Source organism: Belonocnema kinseyi, chromosome 7, assembly GCF_010883055.1.
Source record: "Belonocnema kinseyi isolate 2016_QV_RU_SX_M_011 chromosome 7, B_treatae_v1, whole genome shotgun sequence".
Classification (NCBI taxonomy): Eukaryota; Metazoa; Arthropoda; class Insecta; order Hymenoptera; family Cynipidae; genus Belonocnema; species Belonocnema kinseyi.
Genome location: NC_046663.1, coordinates 83,782,975 through 83,798,590, shown reverse-complemented (window position 1 = coordinate 83,798,590; position 15,616 = coordinate 83,782,975). Strand labels below are relative to the sequence as shown.

The 15,616-nt window shown below is 31.3% G+C and overlaps 1 protein-coding gene across 1 annotated transcript in view; it reads left to right on the top strand.

The window, feature by feature from the left end:
• LOC117176535 overlaps positions 1–15,616 on the top strand; it is an 806,951-nt gene that overhangs the window by 727,934 nt on the left and 63,401 nt on the right. The window contains exon 13 of the mRNA XM_033366790.1: positions 1,281–2,444. Coding sequence (XP_033222681.1) covers positions 1,281–2,444 — 1,164 coding nt within the window. The remainder of the gene's footprint in view (positions 1–1,280; positions 2,445–15,616) is intronic.

Genomic DNA, 15,616 nt, shown 5'->3' with positions numbered 1-15,616 from the left:
AGGTTTTTAAAAGACAATTCACGTAAACATGTAAATTTTTTTTTAATTGACTACACAGAGAAAAAGATATCGCACAATGATATCGCAAAACCTCTGTATTGAAATAAAGAGCAATATAATAACGTACGTGCAGATTTCGGAGCTTTTTAGCATATTATAATGCACTAGAATCGCTTGGCCACTACTAAAACCCTCGTATATATAATATAATAAAATAATAATAGAATTACGATATATAGCGCAGGAATTACGGTATATATTGCAATTCTTCCGATATCGTTTTCTCCGTGTATGATGAATGCTTCATTGTAACCATTTTCTTCGTTTTATAAAAAAAAAAAAAAAACAACTTCGATAAAAAATACTCATGTTGGTGAGCCGCATCTGTTATATTTTGTATAGTTATGCGTTATGATTGCGCCTTTCAAGTGGTTCACTTTTAACTCCAAAGAAATTTTTTTTTCATCGAGAATGCAATTTAAGATTCAAATTTCCTTTTTTTTAGAGTTCCTAGCCCTTATAGCATGCTACCCTTCAGTTGGAATTCAAAAGCCGTTGTAACTGACCTAGCTAAGAAATGCACATATTACATGAAGAGGCAGAATATACATTTCTTAGCGTTAACCGTGCTGAACCACTGTTCGCAAATTGGACAATAACGATCTGGCGTATTTACAATGAGAGCGATTACGCATTACACCGTGTGTCTGCTGATTACCGAGTACTCGTCCAGTGCTCGGTGAGAGTAAATCCACCGTAGGCTTTTGGTTCGGAACCCTGCGGAATGGAATAGAATCGAGTGGATCGGGGGTTCGTATGAGTGAGTACTGCGTCCTCGTGTGCGTCTCGCGAGCTAGTGTGGGCTGTATTCGCTCCGCGCTTTAGAGACCGCAGTAGGCCAACAGCGCTCGCGGGCTGTGCGTCTCTTTTCTCCGTGTGAAACTGAACGCGAAACCGGCGGTGCGATCTTCCCTGAAGATCAATTATCCGCCAATCTCGGATTTTCGAAAATTATGTAGATGGAAACCATGACCAGCAAACCTCTCAATTATCGCAAATTCAAGAAACATTCCCGAAAATCATACGAATTTCATCAAAACAATCAAAGCATCGTCAAAGAAAAGTGAATAGGTGTAATATTTTTGAAAGGCCCGCCGCAGTTTTAACCAAAGTGCGATAAATTATATAAAAGTTAAAAAGTGGCCGAGAGTAAGAGATGAGGTAAATATAGAACATAGCTTTTGCGTCAGTATGTTGCAATTATGAATTCCGAGACATAGCTATTTCGGATGTTTATCACAGAGGAGAACGGAGTTGACGGCGGTTGTCGTCTCATCTCCGTGCGTCAGTGCGACGAGGTCGACGGGACTTTAAAGATCCTTCGACGAGAAGATAAGTCTAAGAATCTCAAGGTCGGGAAAGAAGAACCTGGTTCGCTAAACCTCACGTGGTTTTCACACGTGATTGGTAACCCCCCGAAGCCTGTAAAGCGAGTTCAGTCTTATGACTCTTCCAGCCATCCTCGATCAGAGACCCTGGTCCTGAAGAGGTCCTCCACAGCAGAGTCGATAACCTTGAAACCCAAAGGTAAGGAATCTCATGCCTCGGATCCAAATGTTATCTCCTTGGAGAGATGCTCTGATGGTCGACCGAGGTACTCCACACTCGTTAATCTTCAAGATCACACCAAAGATTTACGGTCTAGTAGGGATATTTGCGTCAAGGTTTCAAGTCCTCCCTTGAGAAGGTTTGCCTCTTTACCCGGTGATGAGATCAGTTTAGAGCCTTGTAGAGATCCGGAAAAGAATTCGGGAAAGTATGACTTGAATCAAGTGAAGAATTGGAGAAAGGATCAGAGGAATGAAAAAAATCGAAAGAAAACTTCAGGAAGTGATCAGGACAAAAGTGATTGGGTCATCAGTCCCTTGAGATCTAGTGATTGCGTTGAAAGTTCCTGGAAGGAGAAGAACGAGGAGGTAGTCAAGGATTCTATTTCTTCTCCAGCTGATGTAGTGACGATAAGGTATAGACCAAGGACAGATTCTAGATCGAACAGGACGCAGGAATTCGCGACTAAAACTGAGAGGTTGATCGCTAGGAGATCGGTGAGTTCTTTTCGGAATTCGAGTCGTGAGACCAGGAAGAGGTCCTCGTCGTTTGGATCTTACAGTTTAAAGGGGTTGAGGAAACAGGAATCGAAGGATTGTAAAGTGCGCGAGGCGGATGGAATGCGTTGTAGCGCTGTGGCAAGTGTCGACGAGAACGATGGATGCGTCCTTTTAAGTGTTCGTTCCTTGGAGGATAAGCCGAGTGTTCAAGAATTTCAAGATGCAACGTCTCTGGCGAGGCAGGATGACAGATCGACGAGGAGAGATCGGGAGCGAGCGAGGCTCCTGCGAAGGAGGAGGATCAATAGCAGATCTTTGTCTGTTCCGAGGCTGAATGTGAGTCGAATGTTTAGTTTAAAACATGTAATTGTTGCGAAAATCATATCATTTGGGTCAACTCAGACAAGAGTTCGTCAAACATTAAATCCTTTATCGCGCATCCCTTTCCAAACGTATCCAAACGTACTCAATCTTCTGTAGTTTCCAATTTCTAAAGCGCCCTACCATCTAAAGCCGGATTTTTATCAAAATCACTCGCATTCGCCGAAGCATTTGGTCAGAGAAGTGGAAAACTGCAGAAAAACAAAACTCCTGAGCCCTAATACTTCGCGCCTGGGGTAAGAGTAATCAGAAATTAATTTTTCAATTTGAATGTGCCAGACTGGAATTAAGCCATCTGATCTTCGGATACAATTAAGATTCTGTATTCTCCTCCTTAAATATTGATGCTTTATTAATACCAGATGAAAGTAGTTTCCTGCAGCTTTCCAAGAGTATTGTTTTCACAACTTAACACAAACGAGATAGCTCGTGTTTGAGTGCCAAATTTTTTCGGCATGACGATTGATTTTATTTTACGTGACAGTTGCCAACCACAGACTGCAAACTTTTTCCTCTAGTCCCTGTTTCCCCCCTTTCTAAAGAATTTTTTTTGTTTCCTTTTTTCAAAAAACTTTCCATTTTTCTGGTTTTTTTGCATAAATCCAAACTAAAGTAATAATAGAACCTAATAAGAAAATGTAACTATTAATGGTTGAGAGTTAATTCTTTATGGTTGAAAATTTCATTATTTTGTTGAAAATTCATATGTTTAATACAAAATTCATAATTTTTAGTAAAAAATTCGACTTTTTTGTTGAAAATGTATCTTCCTTGGTTGAAAATTAACTTTTTGGTTCAAAATTTAAATGCCTTCTAAAAAAATTCGTCTGTTTGGCTTTGCAATTAAACTATTTGGTTAATTATTCAACTTTTATGTTGAAAATTCGACTCTTTTGATTGAAAGTATTTTGTTTTAAATTCAACTTTTTGGTTAACAATGATTTTTTTCGTGAAGCAACTGCTTTGTTAAAAATTTATCTCATATTGGTATATTCAACCATTTTGATGAAAATGCAATATATTTCGACTGGAAATTTTCAGCGTTTCATCTCAAATTAAATATGATACATACACATTAATTTGAATTTGAAGAATTTAATTCCCTCTTATTTCCCTATTCTCGTTAAAAAAATCATCATATTTCCCCTGCTTTAATAATTTTTTTGGCTATATAATCTGCAACCTTTCTGCTGATTAGGTTTGTAATTATAATAAATTTGATATTTCAAAAACAGAATTAACAGGTACTTGCAGTCTTGGAACGTGTGCTATCTGCGTAAGTCGACTAACGTTAGTCTTGAGACGCTATTGTATGATATATCGCGACTTTCGAGACTTGATGATTCGAGAAAAATAGCGATTATTGCTTTTACGATCAGCCCACGCAACTTTAGATTGATTACCGAGTGAGGGAGGACCGTTCCTGTACCTTCCGGTAACCTTTAAATCGCAAGCTGTCAGTTGTTAATCCCTGAAAATATTGAATATCTTCGAATAAACTGTATCATAAGATTTGTGAACGACAATGTCGTAAATCTATACTCCGTGAGGCTATTCATGTTACCTCAGATGTTCGTAGAATCACAAACATACCTGCCTTTTTGTAGCAACTTTTCATTTTTAGTAGTTATATATCTTCACAGTTTCTTCCTATGAAATAGTGGTTACAATGAAATATTGAACCATATTAAATATATTCTGAAACATTTCTCTTTACAAAGAAGGAAAAGTTCTCAAGAAGAGGTTGAATTTGAAAGAAAGAAAGGCAAGAGTCAGCCTGTTTAGGAGAATGGCTAGCGACACATTCCAAATTAATCCGCTTAGGTAATCAATTCGATACGAACATTCATGACATATGAATCATCTCACCTTTTTTTTTTTGTAGAACGCGTTTCTTTTTGTAGCATATTCAACGTTCTCCAAATCGGGAAGCAGGGTTACTGTTCGATTCACAGGTTCAGTTTCACGTGGGCAGCGCAAAAAAGGCGTCCTTCCAGATTTCAAATGCCTGATCGAATTATAAAAAGATTACAACCAAGCAATTTCGTCCATGTTAAGTGAAGATAAACTTGATATTTATTTGAAAAAATATGCTTTTGAAAGTTCTTTGTTTTTTTTGAAAAGCCTATCCAATCACTTTAAATGTCACTTCATATCGTATGTGATTGCTTCTACCAAATAAATGAAAATGAAGCATTGTAAGATTGAACGAGTTTGTGTTGAAACTCTTAAAAGTAGCTACAATTTCCATGGAAAATTTTACAGTTGTAGACGCGCGCTTATAATTTTAGATTTAAGAACTTTTAAATATAAAGATTAATAGTTGTCGGCTTTCATTCTCGAGGTTTTAATTTGACAATTTTAATTGATAAGTGCTCTAAAGTACTTAACAATAAATAATAATAAATAATATTATAATGTAATAATAATAAATTACCTATTATAGTTGCAAGGCTTGGACGCACGCCACTATTAATACTATTTGACACTTCCTTTGAGTGGTTCCAATATTAAAAAAAAACAAAGGCCGCTATGTCGATATTCTCTCGTAATTAACAACTAATGCCACTATTTTCCACGATTTCCAAATGAAAGCTTTAATTGTCAATATACAGTCAAACCTGGATTTAATGCCAAGTTTGTGACTGATCGTGACATTAAATCCAATCTCGGAACTATTTTTTTTTCCTGTTTTTTCTCTCTGTTTCGTGACGATTGAGTGAGCACCACACATCTTCCCGCAGTGCCCCTCATACATCTCCACCGCGCGGCGTCAATTCTCGGAAACATTAAATCCAGGAACACTAAATCTAGGTTTGACTGTATTTTAAATTCAAGATCCTTCAAAAATTAATTATGTTAAATTAAAAGGGCTTTAAAATCATCATCTATATTTAATCACATTCAAAAGTGTGAAATATGACATTGGAAGCATATAAAATTTAAAAACCTTAACATTTAAACATTAAACAAACAATGCTAAATAAAAGCATTCACCTTTTATTAATGTAAAAAATTTTAATACTTCAAAGCTTTCTGTTTTGCAGAGCTTAGAAATTATTTGGAATTGAAAAAGAACTTTAAATTAATCAAATTTCGTAATTCAAAATTAAATTTTTCGTATTTGGAGGGAATATATTAGTATGTCTTGAATTCATGACTAATTTAATGTGTGCAAATATATTTTGCAAATCCATAGGATTTTAGGCTAGAAAAAGAAAAAAGTTCACGTTATTATAAATTGTTCATTATTTTATGTATTTTTCTATTTGTGTATCGTTTGATCAAATTTTCTTCGTTCAAACAACAAAAATTTTTAGCAAATTGTAGTTATTGGGAACTTTTACACCGTATTCCTAACACAATATTTTTTTGGAAATTCAGTGCGTCTTATGTTACTTATACGAGTTTTAAAAAAAACTCTAGTCAATTCGCGACCTTCATGACATAAGTGCATAAAAGTTTATTATTTAAAAAAGTTAATGCTACTGTTTTGTCACTATTTTTTAAAATTATATTGAATCCTTTAATATACTGAAAAATCATTTCAAATTAAGAGCCATAATAGTTGCCTAGTTTTAAGTTCGAAATCTTCAATATTGAATATTTAGAAAAAAAGGTTGAAACATAAGAATTGAAAGTTTTGAATAACTTTTGACTCAACATATCCAAATTGTTTGCTTTACAATTTTTTCAGTTGGACAATTTCATTGATAGAATGCTTAGAATTAAACAAATTTGAATGTAAACCGGTTTATACAATTTCCAACTGAAATTCGTTCTTGGTTGAATCATTTTAAATTGAAGACTCTAAACATAGAATAATTAATAAAACGTCAAGTATAATTTAATGCTTTTGGTTTGATACTTTGCATGTTCGACAATTTTAAACTAACAGTAGTGTGAAATTGAATAATTTGTTATTGAATCCTTCAAAATTATAACATTTTGTTTAAATTTAAAAGTAGAATTTTAAATAATGTTCAAATGAGATCAATTTTTAGATTAGAGAATTGTCTGAAAAGCTGAGAAACCCCAGAAATGGCCCGATAATTTTGTCTTTTTTCTCAGAGCTTCTTGAAATTATATTCTTTACATCTAAGACCATTTTTCATTAACAACGAACAATTCTTGCTCTTTCTCTTTACAGCGTTTTATTTTAGAGACGAAAGAAATGAAAATCTCGATTATTTCAATGCGATTGTTAATACGCTGAAGACATTTTCGCAATAAGTAATAGCTTTGGAGTTAAATATCACGTGGGCGTGAGGCGTGCGTTATGCGGGTGCAATTGTATGCAGGAGTAACTTAACGAGAACTGCTATTAAACTTCCCAGCCTTTAATCTCCCGATCTTTAATCACATTGATCGATTCATAAATCTCATTTGTTTCTAATTCTTTATTTCCTGTCTTCTGCTTTGTGTCCTACCAGGACCTTGGATCGACTAGAACGCTTCAAAAAAGTCGCAGGCGCATAAAATTACAAAAAAATTCGAATGGAAATTCGAAACAACGTCCAAAAAATGTCGCCTCAAACTTTTTAAGATAACACACACAAAAAAAATAGTATGAGATACTGATTTACTCAAATAATCACTTTTTTTTAGGGATATAGTGTACATCATTCTGACTGATTTTCAAATATTCTTTGTACAATAAAAATAAGCTCTGATGTTAAAGCGTTTTTCAACAATCCTCATTCACTTTAAAGAATTTCAAGTCTGAGTTAAAAATATTTCTTTCTGAACTGTTAAACTTGTTAACTTTAATTATTTTCAAATGTGGGAACTTCATTTTGAACTTTAGCAAAATTAATTTTGGACCCTAATCTTGAAGTTACTGAAAAAATGCACAGTCCAAAATGCTCTTGAAACAGAAGAAATATAGATGCAATATATAATATAGATGCAACATTGAATGTAATAAAAAACTCTGTAAATTCCTAAAATTTCAGTTCGAAATATATTTATTCTTCAAGAAAATATTGTAATTTTTAACTAAAAGAGACGAATTTTCAACTCAAAAACGAATTTTGAAGGATACAGTCGATTTTTCAAGTTATAAATTTGAATGATTTAGAAAACAGCTGACATTTAAACCTGAAAGATCAATTTTCATCCAAATATTTGGATTTGCAATCCAACGGGATGAATTTGATATAAAAAACGAACATTCAACGAAACAGTTGATTTTTCGACTAAACAACTGAAAGATCAGCTTGAAATTTTGCATTTTTTACAAATAGTTCATTTTCAGCGAAACAGTTGCGTTTACAACCAAATAGTGGACTTCCAATCAAAAGATACGATTTTTTAACAACGTACATGAATTTTTAACCAAATGGTTTAATTTTCTTGCAAAATACGAATTTTTAAACAGAAAATGAAATTTTCAACAAAATAGTTAATTTTTGGACAAAAAAGATGCATTTTCAATCAAACAAGATGACTTTTCTACCATGAAAGATCAATTTTCCGAATTTTTAATCCAAAAGACCAAATAAAAAAATAGTCGAATTTTAACCAAAAAGAATCAACTTTCAACCAATGATAGTTGAATTTTGTTATCGGGTTTTATTAATTCAGTTCGCATTAAAGCAGCAACAACAACATTATAAAAAGGTGAAAAGGCGAAGAGGAAATTTTTAAAAACAAGGGAAAAAAGGGAATAGCCGAGCCCTGCCTTCATATCGATACTATTTCTGTACGACATCGCAAAATTCCGTATCTCAAATTCAAGAAAATGGTTATTGTATAAATAATATTTTCACCTACGCTATTAATCTTGCTTCATGTTTTCCTTATAGATGGAGTTTATTTTCTTGTTTTGTAGATTCGCTTTAAAGTTCACATCTGAAACCCATCTACGTCACTGATCGCTCAATGGCTCAATTATTGAAAAGAGAAACTATCGGACGTGAATTGCATGCATGCCAATAATAATATTCTCAAACATAGTTAATTGTTTCCGTGTCTGATATATTAGGCATGATATGCCTCCTTGTGAAAAATCAGATTCAATTTATAATTGTTTTAATAGTCGAAGAGATACAATAAAGGTTTTCATTCAAGTCCGTGAAAGTCCTAATATTTAATCTTTATGACTACATTCTTCAAGACTTAATTCATCATGTACGATTCTCTATTTTTTCTTTTTTTATTCAAAACCTTTTTACGTTTTTGAAAAAATGCGACTTTCTGAAGAAAAATTGGGACTAACCGACTTTTCTTCAGTTTTCTCAGAAGTATTCTGTACCTACTTTCCAGTTTAATGTCAGTGAAAATTTAAAAATTGAAATTCAAAAGTAGAAAAAATGGTACCACTTTATTTTACAACTTTTCAAAACTGACTAATTTCTCACTAATTATGTCATTCTTCTAGTTACTTTCTTGATTACCCTATTTAAAAAAAAAAAAAGTATTTTTCTTTCTCCCCCTTTTTCAAGAAACGTTCTCTTTTTATTTTATTTTTTCGTTTGAATGCGAAACAAATCAATAAAACTTAATAAGAAAATTCAATTGTTTTTGGTTGAAAATTCATTCTTTTTTTGAAAATTCATATTTTTGCTCAAAAGTTTAACTGTTTTATTTGGACATTCATCTTTTTGGATAAAAAATTTGTCCTTATTGATTGAAAATTAATTTTTAATTGTGGAAATCTGACATCTTTTGGATGATCAACTTAACCTTTCGTGGTTGTAAATTAATTTTTGTATTGAAAATGCGTCTCTTTTCTTTGAGAGTTCAACTATTTGGTTGCAAATGCAACAGTTTAGTTGAAAATAATTATTTTTTTAAATTCAACCATTTACTAAAAATTCGTCTTTTTAGGAAAAAAATGCAATTATTTTGTTAGAAATTAAATTAATTTTGAAACTTTTGTATCATTTTCTTGAAAGTTTTTAAATATTTAGTTCCAAATACAACAGATTGCTAATGAAAATGGTCATTTATTAAAATTCAACTATTTGATGGAAAATTCATCTTTCAGGTTTAAAATTTTCTTTGGGTAACAAGTGCAATATATTTCCACTTTAAATCCTATTTTCTCTGTTTCGACCGCCGTGGAATAATACGTATAAGGCGTTATGCTTGTTCGAATTGAAAATTTTCGTATTTAAACTATACATTATTAACATTAAAACCTTCATTCTTCAGTAATTTGAAGTTTAAAATATTAAAATAGATTTTCCTGAAGTTCAAACACTGGAACCTGAATTTCCGTAAATTGGATTGCTCAATCAAACGTGACAAACAACAAGAGGGCATCACTCTGTGCATTAGGTGCGCCAGGTTGCATCATGCGTCCAGATTCAACAGAAATGATTTATGCGGTGCTGCCTAGTTATTATTTCAGCCACTCAGTGTCTGTTACTGCTTTTTTTCATTATCATTAAAAATTGTATGCTACTTTTTCTGGACATTTTTCGAAATTCCACGCGATTGTTTTGTAATTTTATGGTACATTCTTAAAGCCTTCTGTTCGATCCAAACTCTGATTTTGGGAATAAATCCAAAATTTACGATTCCGATAAATTTTTTGGCCTAGGGCTTTTAGGCCTTAAAAAGTGCATTTAAAAAGATTCCGTACATAAACTGTTTTCGCGTACGCGACTTGCACGACCGGCACAAAATTGCGGAGATTCGCAAACGGCGTCCGAGGAAGAATCGTAAAATTAATTTTTGTAATGATACGCTCTATCCAACTTAAATATACGCGCTGGCAAGCTTTCGTCGAATGGATCATTAAAGCGGGCAGTTCTAACGCGAAATTTTAGGAATTACCACGCCATTATGTTGTAACGCAATAGTCTTGTAAGATGGTCTAAATTGCCCTGGCCAAAGATAACCCTGTTTTCGTGATCTCCACTTCATTTCGAAAATTCAGTCAGCAATCACCTACATTTTTTCCTCAAAGTACAACATTTCAGGACGGCAGAAAAAATTAAATTTCAAAATTCCTTATCATTTTTCTGATTTTCCGTAACCAATTTCTTATATTCACTGATCATTAATTATTAAAGATCATCTAATGAAGAAAAAAAGAATTTTAAATTTAAAAGGACAAATTTTCAAACAAAACAGTTAAATTATCTACCAAAAAGTATGACTTCTTAAGAAATTAGTTCATTTTCAATCAAACAGTTGCATTTTTAACCAAAAAAGAGGAAATTTCAAAGCATGAAGATCAGTTTTCTACAACAAAAAAGGCGAATTTTGAACTACAGAACATCAATTTTCAATCAAAAATGAAAAATTCACACTCACTGTTAAAATAATACATTTTGAACATAAAAAAATGAATTTTCAATCAATGAGATAAACCTCCATTCACAAAATGTAATTTTAAAACGAATTTTTAACCAAAGAGATACTGTTTCAACTAAAGTTATGAATTTTCAAAAAAAAAAAGAAAAAAGATTTTGAACGAATTTCTTCAACCTGCACTCAGCTATTTCAATTTAATTTAATTTCAACGAAAAAAGATTTTAATTTTAAACAAAAACAGTTGGATTTAACTAAGAAGACGATTTTTCAACAAAATAGTTGAATCCTCAACAAAGATGGTTAATTTTCATCCACCAAGTTGCATTTTTATCCAAACATGAAATTTCTACTTCCAATAAATAGTTGAATTTTCACCAAGAAAGATGAATTTTTAACCAAGTTTTTTTCCCCCCAATTTTGCCCTGAAATTTAACACTCAAATACCAGAATCTTAATCCTTTAACATGTTCGAAATAAAATCTTTTATGAGTGGAATAAAACAATTTCAAATAAAAGTAAAGAATTAAAAATATATCCTTGACAGTTATTTAAAGTGTCTCTTTTTAAAAGTTCCCTGACTTTTACAAGGTTTGTTTTTAAATCCCTAGCTTTTCCCTAACCTTCCTTGCCCAATAGGATTACCTCAATTTTACTTGATTTCTAGGTTTTCCTTGACCTTCCCTTTCATTCTTTCGTATCCTAAAAATAAGGATTTAAGATTTTTCCTATTTTGATGGTTTTCTAATTCTCTTGATCATTCAACCATGTTGAAATTTAAGCAAGAAAATAGAATCAAGGAATATTATCGTCCTATACGATATCACTGAATATGAATAAAAACTACAATCTGCAATCGACACCTACCACGTATCAATTGCTTTTTTTTAAACCATCGCAAATTCTAGAACTAACGATAAACAAATGCAGCGGGAAAAAGTTTAATAGAAGAGGAGAAAATCTGTGCAAATAATATAAAATAAATCTTCTCGCTCTTGATTAATAATTGTAAATTGAAAAAGAATATATAACATTCAAATCGAGTTTATAATTTAATTTCTATTTCGAGAAATCGCTGAATCGCTTTGCAGAAGTTCGTGACTTAAACAAATCTGCTAATTGTTTTAAAATATATCATCTATACGCATAATCAAGTTACTGTTTATTTCACACATGGAACGTGCCAGTTGATTTGTTCGTTTAAAATCAAACAACATTCTTCACGATATTGTCATCATTTTAATTGATGAGTATTGTCGATTTAATTCGTTAATCCGATATCGACGTATCGACAAAGCAAAATATTTTATACTCTGAATAACTTTCTGTTGATATTTCTGACAGTATTACATTTTTTTGATAAAAATATTAAATAAGGAACAATAAAATACATATTAAATAATAATATGTGTATTTTTATAATTAGAATTTGCACTAAGAAAGAGAGCTTCATTATAAAAGTTTTGCTGAATTATTAAACAAAAAAATGGGAAAAGCACTTCTGGAATTACTGATTGCCCTAATTCCCGGCCTACTTTCGTTTATACATGCAATAAAAAAATTAATTCGGTTTTTTATGAAAGAAAAATTATGATCTGTTTCTTTGCTGTTTAAGCTTAAGGAATTTCAGGTTTGACATGTTGAACTTTTTCAAAAAAGTATCCATTTAACTCAGTAAAAAAACATGTTTTTTACACATTTTGACAAAAATTCTAAATTCACCCTAATTTTTGAACCAAGAGGAAACTTTGTTTAAATTCTCAACATTTGAATCTTCAAATAAGGAAATTTGAGCATTTTCACTCCGTTCTAAGTTACACCTTTATTCAAAACCTCATCATCGTTTGTTTAGAGGTGCTTATAATAGAACGCAGTTGGGTAGTGGCCCGAGGTTAAATTTATGCAAATCCTTCTATGGAATTTAAATCATCCTAGACTGAAAGGCTCTAAAAAAAGTTTCATCGGATTAAAAAAAACTATAAAATAGCCATATTATTAATCCGATTTTCCAGTACTTGATTCACTTACAAATTTACTTTGCCTTCACAGATTTTTGTTACAAAAACAACTGGAATTAAAAATCGTTAAAATTTTCTTTTATTGTACGTACACGTACACTCGCACAGTGTCTGTTTAATTCCTGATGAACTATCTACATTCTATCTATAATTGAAGATATACTTGAATGTAATATACAATTCTTGCTGATCTTACATTACATCTAAGCAAGGTTTCTTTGCACCTGTAAGGTATCTAACTTGAATGCATGCATCTTAGCAGACTCCCTAAAGAGATAAATCGTTTATGACATGATGAAAACAGTAACTTAAAACCCTAGTACTTTCTCATTCATTTTATTTACTCGAGTTATTTTAATCAGTTGTAATAAGATTACTGACTTTCAAGAGATTAAAGTTTTTGATTGGCTTCAGGGAAACGTAATAATTTTTTAGCGTTTAATAAATCAAGACTGCTTTCAGAATAGATTATTTTCAAATGATAGGACTAATTAAACGATTACAAAGCCTAATATTTCAATTATTTTATTTATAGATTAACAAAATTTATGTTCTCTTTACCATAAAAAATGTAACTTTTTCTTAGTTACTTTTGCAGAAACAAAGTAACTTTTGTTACGACTCCTGCTTTACCCTTAAAGGTCCCCTTACTTTGGTATAACGTTGAGGTCCTCATGGCGTCGTTGAAGATCCGAGCCGTAATTTTTTATTACGTAAAAGCTTTTTTTAATATTTTGGCGTGAAATTTTGTTAGGAATTCCCTTAAGAGTCTTGTTATAAGATAATTTTACTTATTAAATGATTTTTTAATTTTAAGACATTGAACAAAAAACTAAAAACTTAAGAATAACGAACTTCGTAAATTTCAATATAAATTCCAGGGCACTAACGACCCCATGGTGATCTTTAAGGATTCAGGGAGATTTACAACATCCTAAGATCAACAAAAAATGGTTTGTTTAGAAGACTTTGAATTTCCAATAAATATTTTCATTTTCAACTAAACCAGATGAATTCATTATCAATTATTTGAATTTTTACCCAAAAAGGATCTAGTCTCAACAAAAAAGTTATATAGGTAATTTTTAAGCTAAAAAATTTATATTGAAAAAAACGAACTTTCAATAAAATAGTTAAATTTTCAAATATAATCATGAATGATCAACCAAAAAATTAAGTCTTAATAAAGAAGTAAATCGTTCAACAAAGTTGTTAAATTTTCAATTAAAGAATATGAATTTTGTGAACAAGATTAATTTTCTTGCGACAAAAATCGAGACTTCAAAAAAATACATGAATTTTCAACGAAATAGTTCAATCTTTATCCAAAAATGATAAATTTTCAAACCAGACAGTTAAATTTTCTAATATAGTTTCAATTAAAAATGGAAGAATTAAATTTTCAGTTAAAAACTAATATTAAAAAAACAATGAAAATTCAACAAAATCGATAAATTGTTAACCAGAGATGAATTTTCATATAAAAAACATAAATTTTTAAGCCAAGCCGTTGAATTGTGAATCACAAAAATTCATTTTCAACCAAAAATGGAATTATTACATTTTTATTTAAAAAACTAATGTTTATCCAAAAGAAACGATTTTTCATCAACAAAAATAAATTCATTTTTATCAAAAAAGATGGATTTTGAACCAAGAAGATTAATTTTCTGCCAAAAAGACGAATATCCGAAGACGAATTAAACCGAAAATGGAATAGATCAATTATTAGTTTTTAAAAATTAATTTAAAAAAGAAGTTAAAGTTTTAACCAAAAAAGGTAAATTTTATCAAAGGAGTTCGATGATGTTTAAACAATAAAAAAAAAGAACTCCAACAAAGTAGCTAATTTTTCAATAAAGTAGATGAATTTTCAACTAAAATTAGGAATTTTGAAGTCAACCAGAAAACAAATTTTCAACGAAATAGTTAATTTTTCACAAAATCATTATAGATTCTACAAAAATAGTTCAATTTTTTACGAAAAAGACGAGTTTTCAGCAAAACAGTTGAATTTTCAGCCGAATGGAATTTTTTTCTATCAAAATTGTTGAATAAAACGATGAATGTTCAACTGGAATAATTAAATTTTGAGTTAAAAAAATAATTTTCTGCGAACAAAAAGTGAATATCCAACTCTGAATTTTATTTTCTTTTTTTTCTTTCTAACAGTGTTTCTAGAGATTTTAGATAATGTTGAACTCCGGGGTTGATAAAAATTCCGATTTTCCTATATTGGACTATAAATCTCTATGGCTCTGGAATTAAAATTTTTATTTCTAAAAGTGTTTCTTTAGATTTACCTAGTTCGGACTGCCATTTTTGGTTGATTTATGTTTTAAGTCTTAAGGTCATGTGACACAGCTAAATACCTATATTACCCACATCACTTTTTCCGTTCACTGAATGTTTTTTTGAACCTAAGAACTTTTTTTGTAAATAAAATATCGAGCTGAAACTTTGGGAAATGTATTAGAGTACAATAAAGTACGTTTAGGTACTGCATTTTGGTAGGAACTTCACTGAAAATTATTTCATCTTTTTTCTGAACCTCAACATTTTTTGAACGTTCGAACTTTTTTTATACATAAAATATCGGTCTCGAACTTTGAGAAATGCAAGAGCCGAAAGAAAACTACGTTTAAGTACAAAGCTTAATAATAATAAATATAAAAAAATATATTTCAACAATCAATTCCAACGGCATCAGCTGGTAACGTTGTACACGAAAATACGAACTCACTAGAGCCTCGTCTAGTGGCCGCCAGGTTTCGTATTTTCGTGTACAACGTTACCGGCTGATGCCGTTGGAATTGATTGTTGAAATATATTTTTTTACATCTT